This window comes from Dipodomys merriami, unplaced genomic scaffold (genome assembly GCF_024711535.1).
Source record: "Dipodomys merriami isolate MVZ:Mamm:240054 unplaced genomic scaffold, mDipMer1.0.p SCAF_13, whole genome shotgun sequence".
NCBI classification, from domain to species: Eukaryota; Metazoa; Chordata; class Mammalia; order Rodentia; family Heteromyidae; genus Dipodomys; species Dipodomys merriami.
Window position 1 is genome coordinate 1059310 of NW_027202604.1, and position 7434 is coordinate 1066743.

Genomic DNA, 7434 nt, shown 5'->3' on the forward strand with positions numbered 1-7434 from the left:
TGTCCCCGAGCTTCTTTTGCTCAAAGCTACCACTCTACCACTTGAGTCACAGAACCACTTCTGGCTTTTGCTGTTTATGTGGTACTGAGGAATCAAACCTATGGCTTCATTCATGCTAGGCAAGCACTCTACCATTAAGCCACATAGCCAGCCTCTTAGGTCCCTTTTTTATAAGGGTACCAATCTCATTTATAAAGGCATCTACCTCATGCCCTAGCCATCTCCTAAAGACTTCACTATCAAATGTCACGTGAACTCAGGAGGCTGAGGGGATATATAAACATAAAGAGTCTACAACAGGCATTTAATAGGTGGTAGTAATGTATGTATGTATGTATGGATGTCCGTGCCTGTCCTAGGTCTTAAACTCAGAGCCTGGGTGCTGTCCCTCAGCTCTTCAGCTCTAGGCTAGTGCTCTACCACTTGAGCCACAGCGCCACTTTCGGCTTTTTGCTTATGTGGTGCTGAGGAATCGAACCCAGGGCCTCAGGCATGCAAGGCAAGCGCTCTACCACTGAGCCATCTTCCCAGCTCTTCGGTGGTTAATTGGAAAGAGGTGTTTCAAGGACTTTCCTGCCAGGTTGGCTTCAAACTCCAACCATCAGATCTTAGCTTCCTGAGTAGTTAGAATTACAGGTGTAAGCCACTGGCACCTGTCAGTGTTTTAATTATTAGTGCAATCATCTTTTAACTTTAGGCTTTTGATGAGAAGAATTGTTCTGGTCATTCTGTTCATTACCCAAAAAGAAACTGATGGTCCAAAAAAAAACCCCAAAACACTTGCAATAAATATGTGTAAATTATAGAGATGAGCTATCAAGACAGAAAAAGTGATCATAAAAGTGGCACAATAGCAGATAATGCAGTAGAAAAAATCATGAAGAAAAAAACTGAGATTTCACTAAAAATATTTAAATTTTTATAAGCAAATTAAAAGGCAAATGTTAAGAAATCATGTCAGTATCAAACACAAAGCCCTGAGTTCAAACCTTAGTAATTAAAAAGGGAAAAGAAATAATGAGTGAAAAAATGACAATCAAAATGTTTGCTATATAAAAACTGGAACCAACAAAAAGAGAAATGAGTTCACCTTGTATAGCTCAAACCTTCCTCAAACTGGGAGGTTAAAAATTTGCAGATCAGTTTGTGGGTCAGCTTGAACCCAGGTTCCACACTGTGGCCTGGATTCAAGTCTGCTTCCTGTTCTTTAGCCTAAAAAGGCATCGGCTACGGAGCCACTGAGTTATATGCAAGCTTTTGATGTGGTAAAACATACAACAGGACATGAGGTTTGGTGTAATTTGTACCTCTGAAATTACCTGGTCATAAAATGCTACTAAAGCAGATGGCTTCCTTAGGCCATCTTAGGGAAAGAGAACAGACATTAACTTCCTCCTACTGTTGGTGATTTTACACCAGACTCAGGGTATGCAATAAACTTTTTAGTGGGGGAGGGGCAACAAAGGGTTCATTTGTGGGACTCAATAAAGCTTGTTGCTACCAACAGCTTTCCAAAGGTAATTAACAAGGAAAAAGAAAAAGGATGAGAATAGCAAACAAGAAAGGAAAAAATGAAGGGGTGAGTCTAACAGGGTGTGGAGAAAGCCAGGAAGAGCTGCCTTGGTTGCTTTGGGCTGGTGTAGCAAGGCAGGAGGGTCCAAACTGGGCACTAAGTTTAGCCAAAGGCACATGGAGTTTTATTCCTATAGGCTTAGTAAAATGGGGTCACCAAGCAACAATTCTCATAGTGATTTGGTTCCCATATCAAGTGAACAGATAAGCTCAGGTTCTCTTAGACAAAGACACGAGACAGGTTGATGGTGCTGTGTGGTTGAGTTTGTTAATGAGAGATTTATACCATTTGTGTGATGTGTGTGAGATAAGATGCAAGCCAGTGAAAATGGCTATTACCACTAATTAACTCAAAAGTTGACCACCAGCATACACAGCTATTGTTTCCAAAGCTCTTTAGTGATGGGCCTTGTCTGGCTGGCTTCACAAAAGACAAATGCCATTATGAGAGACCAAATAACCTTATTTAAACAGACATCAGATAATAGAGACTCTCTAGGTATTAGCCTGACCTGCATTAGTTTGATTTGTTACTACCGTTCACCTTGTCTGGGGCATTCAAGGAGACAAAAGCTTGGAATTATCAGGAGTACAGACAAGCTATGGATTAGCCTGTGGATTTAGAGGGAAAGAGAATTCTGTTTTAAGATTTTCATTTCCATTTTTGTTCTGTTTGGCATTTGCTTGAATTAGTCTAGTTTTTCTTTGAGCATCATTATATTTTCTCCAAATTTATTAGCAATTGTAATTCCACACTGCTTCTAATTATTTAGTAACAAGTGATTTTTAGAGGAAGTATTCTTGTAACTCTTGTTATTTTGCTTTTAAAAAATTGGACATTATTAGTACTGAAAAAATATTTTTAGTTATTAATCTGGTATTTAATTTTTCTGATTTTTAGATGTTATGTATTTCAATTAGAATTATCTTTTTTTTTTTCTTTAATGTTGCTACGAGTCAAACCCAGGGCCTGGTGCAAGCTAGGTGAGCACTCTACCAGTGAGTAACATCCCCAGCAATAAATACATCATTTCTATGATAAGTTACTTCAGTCATAAATATGTATTTTTACTTCTATATTTTATTTATTTGTTTGTTTGTTGCCAGTCCTAGGCTTGAACTCAGGGCCCGAGTGCTGTCCCTGAGCCTATTTGTGTTCAAGGCTACCACTCTACTGCTTGAGCCACAGCTCCATTACTGGCTTTTTATTGGAGATAAGAGTCTCAAGGGGATTTTTTTTGCCTGGGCTGGCTTTGAACTGCGATCCTCAGATCTCAGTTTCCTGGGTAGTTAGGATTATAGGCATGAGCCACCCAGTGTGAACAACTTTTATAAAAAAGTAAACACATTATTAGTTGTTTACCCATGTCTATGATATTTTATTTTTCCTTAAATTCTGTAATGTTTTACAGAATCCTCTTGCTCCCCAAAGATTTGGAGATTAGTTTTAATTTTAGATAAGTTCCAAACAAATCATAATTTCCCTTTGAAAATTCCAAATTCAAATCAGGCATTGATGGCTCACATCTGAAATCTTAGCTATTCAGGAAGCTGAGATCTGAGGACTGGCGTTTGAAGCAAGCCTGGGCAGAAAGTCTGTAAGCCTCATCTCCAACTAACCACCAAAAAGCTGGAAGTGGAGCTGTGACTCAAGTATATAGCACCAGCTTTGAGTAAAAAACTCAGGGACAGTACTCAAGGCCCTGAGTTCAAGCCCCAATACATGCGCGCGCGCGTGTACACACACACACACACACACACACACACACACACACACACACACACACATCTCAATGTACAGACTGTAAATTGTGTTTATAATGACAAAACTAAGAGTAGAGAAACAATATAGTATACACACATATGTACACACCAACACAGATCTTTTAAAGTGAAACACAAGACCTATAAAAAACTTTTTATTAATGATTGTGTCTGAGGGATAAGGTTTGAGGCAGCTTATACTTTACTTCTCTAGTGTTTAATTGTTATAGTATATATGACTTTGGGGATTAAAATAAGAGCTTACTATCACTCCCAGTTCCCTTCAAACTATATATTTCCAGTGGCCTAGTTCCAGTGACTATCAGCCTCCAATATCACAATTTCATAGGAATTTAATTGACAGTGAAGTGCCAGGTAGATATATTCTGACTAATATAATTCATAACGAGTCCTTCAAAGAAGCAGTTGTTTTGGTTTGGTTTTGTGCTGGTCCTGGGGCTGAAACTCAGGGCTTGGGCACTGTCTTAGCTTTTCTGTTCAAGGCTGGTAGTGCTCTACCACTTGATCCCCAACTCTACTTGTGGCTTTTTTTGGTACTTAATTGGAGATAAGCATTTCATAGACTTTTCTGCACAGGCTGGCTTTGAACCATGATATCAGCCTCCTGAGTAGCTAGAATCATGGGCATGAGCAATGAGTGCCTGGCTAGAAGTAGCCCTTCATACTGTGTAAAGCAGCCCAATCTTCCTGGGGAGATACTTAACAGCTCCCATCTTCCTGTTTGCCCTGCTTTTTAACTCCTGTCTTCTACCCGAGTAATAGTGGAACAGAATAAACCCAGTCATGGTTGGGACACAGAGCTTTCTACCTTAAATAAATACTTTGTAAATGATTTTAATAACCTCTAAGTTCTGAGTCAGGCTGATTTTCCTCATAAATACAGGTCAAACTCCCTCCTGTTAAAGAGAAAAAGGGAACCAATTTCAGAGATTTGATAATTCAACAAGAACTTTCACTGTGGTTATCCCCAGAAGAAAGGAAAGAAAGAGGCCTAGGAAAGAAAATAGATAAAGCAAGGGAAAATTCTGTTTAAAGAGAGTAAGTTGAAATATGGCCTCCATTGGACAGTGTCTTCAAGCTAACATAAAAAAAAAATCAACTGGGGCTGAGAAGGTGGCTCAGTGGTAGAGCGCTTACCTTGCATGCCTGAGGCCCTGGGTTCGATTCCTCAGCACCACATAAGCAAAAAGAAAAAAGCTGGAAGTGGCACTGTGGCTCAAGTGGTAGAGTGCTAGCCTTGAGCTGAAGAGCTGAGGGACAGTGCCCAGGCCCAGAGTTCAGGCCCCACGACCGGACCCCCCCCCAAAAAAAAATCAACTGACAAAACCCTCTACCTAATGAGGTTTTTCATTAACTGGGAACAAACATCCAAATCTCCATTAGGAGATGCTGTCACACAGCTTCTTCTCTTTCCAGCTTTACCTGAATGGTATAATGAGAAAACAAAAAATGAAATGAAAACATAGTTTTGTCCCTTAGAATGTGATTTTGGTGGTACATTATGTGCATGTGTAGAATTATCACAATGAACACTTGTACAATGAAAATGTTAGGATAATGAAAACTTCTTTTTTAGAAAAAAAGATCTGTATTGCCAATTTAATAAACAAAAACTGCCCTGATTATTTTCACTGATTATATCAGAACACATATAAAAGGAACGTAAAGTATCTTCTTAGTCAACATAGTATGAAAACAAAATGAACAGCTCAATAGAAATTGTTATACTGGAGATAGGCATAAAGCCAGATGAACAATGTCACTTAAAGGAGAGAAAGTAGAGCACAACATTAAATGGACTAGAAACTTTTAAAAAATGTGCATTTATTTGCAGCTTAATTCTTCTGTATAGTGTAACACAGTGATATGAATATGAGAGCTGGTGCCTTTATATCTCTGCTTTGGCACAATGACCTCTCTTGGGAAAAGAAAAAAAAAAACAACCTACAAAAGGGATTGGCTTTGATATATGGTAAGAAATTCTTACTAATACCATAAATCAAGACAAATTGAAGACAAATAAATCATACTCTACCATACAGTTAAGCAAATCATATTTCAAAAACATGCTTGAAGATATCCAACTAAAATAGACTGAATCCTTATTGCTTGGATTACTTTACTTGAAATACATTGTAAATGGGATTTACTGATTTTTAGTTTACTAATTTATTAGATTAACTTTACTCACTTAAAAATAGCCGATTTTTCTGAATATATGTTTATTAAAATATATAAGAAAAGTCTTTATTAGAACTGAAAAGTACCCAATATAATATAATCATAATCATTTATATTTTCAGAAAATGACAATATTCAAATTAAATGCAGGAAGTGTCACATTACTAACAGTTGATATTTCCATGATTCTTCAGGTTCTACAACTGGAAGATAATTACACAGGTTTGGTTTTTTATCTATTCCAGGAGATTTGAGTTGAAAATTTTTTTTGCCATTAGAAACTGTGATTCTCTATGGGATCTTTTCAGCTTTGCACGCCGATTTTGGAACCAAATCTAAAATTAAGGAAAAATAAAATAGGTCTCAGAAATGATATTATTGTCCATGACATTTCAATCATCACAAATAGCAACCATTATGAGCCTTACCTGGATTCTGTCTTCCTCTAAATTCAATTTTTGAGCTAAGTCTTCTCTTATATCAATGCCAGGATAGCAGTTTACTCTAAAGACATTTTCTAATACTTCTACCTAGAATAAAGAAATACTTTTTAAAAAGTGTTAATATTTCTCATGCCACCCCCAAATAGGCTTTAATTTGTAAAACAAAAATTGTACTTAAACTGTGGGCAATTAATCCTAATACTTTTTGTTAAAAAAAAGTCATTAGTGAGAAACCATTAAAATATGATAGCCCTTTGTTTTATTAATAAGGTTTCTAACCTGGGATCCCTGTCAATAGCTTTTTGCACACCATGGTGTCAGTTAAAGCCTTTCTATTATCATTATTGGATGAAAAAGCTTCCTACCTGGTTTTGGGTAAAAGCAGTTCTTGGTCTTCTGCCTCTATACCAACTCAATTCTTTTTTCAATGATAGCCTTTCTGAGGTTGAAAAGTAATTTTCATATTTCAAGGCTCTTTCTTCTGGCATTGGGTGATCCACAATAGAAGGAAATGAGATCCCATTGGGAAGACTTGGGACATGTAAAGAGAGGCTAGCATCTTTCTCTAAAATCAGAAAAAAGTAAACAACAACAACAACAACAACAACAAAACCCCAACCCTTCTTATGTGGCCAATCTAGTGTTCCAGAGTGCTGTAAGAAGTTATTTTAATAACTTGTTTTCAATATCCCTAGAGAAATTCCGTGGGTTTCACAAAGAATAACCCCCTCAACAACCTAAAAACCAAAAGCTAAACAAAATTAAAATCCTGCCTTGGTGACAGAGAATATGTTAGACTCCAGTATTTACTTGTTGGGGGAAATAAGTCTTGGATGTTAAACATACATGGAAAGAGATCTAAAGTAAATAAATGCAGGTTCTCAGTATTTCCTGCAAGGGCACTTACAGCATTGGATCTGAGGCAGATTCTAGATGTAACCCAAGTTTCTGAATGAAACCCCAGGTTCTCTCTAGCTTTATATTATTGTAAAGGACTACCAAAAACCCCAAAGAAATTTAAGAAGAGTTTAAAACTAAAGCTATAGCATACCTGAGGAACCCCAGGTGTCTGCCCAAGGTCTGTGGGGTTTCATTGATGGGACACAGTCCTTCTTCTGATCCAGTCCTAAAATGCTCTCGATGGAAAACGAACAGGGAGACGTCTTGCTTTCTCCAAGCTGAGCACCTTCCTGAAGGCTGGGAGACATTCTCTGGTGGGCTGTACACAGCAACAGCTCTACTCTTTCTGGTGGGTTGGCCACACGTGTGTGTACAGGGCTGTCTGGGATTTTACCTTATAGCTCTGCTGACAAGGGGGCTGGATTTAGAGCGTCACTAATTAAAATCCTGTTTTAGAAAGTTTTAGCATGTCAATGAACACTTGCCCAACCAGGAGCTTAACGAGTTAATTGTTTGTTTGTTTGCAAGTAATTAGCAACTAATGGTTACACCA

At 37.8% G+C, this 7434-nt stretch overlaps 1 protein-coding gene across 1 annotated transcript; it reads right to left on the reverse strand.

Annotated features, from left to right (window-relative positions):
• Window positions 1-5774: 5774 nt before the first annotated feature.
• Hesx1 (HESX homeobox 1) lies at window positions 5775-7189 on the reverse strand. Its single transcript, XM_070018381.1, has 4 exons — window positions 7033-7189; window positions 6347-6546; window positions 5967-6068; window positions 5775-5873 (listed from the first exon to the last, which is right to left on the reverse strand). The coding sequence occupies exons 1-4, from the start codon at window positions 7187-7189 to the stop codon at window positions 5775-5777; spliced, it is 558 nt and encodes a 185-aa protein (XP_069874482.1).
• Between the last annotated feature and the right edge of the window lie 245 nt (window positions 7190-7434).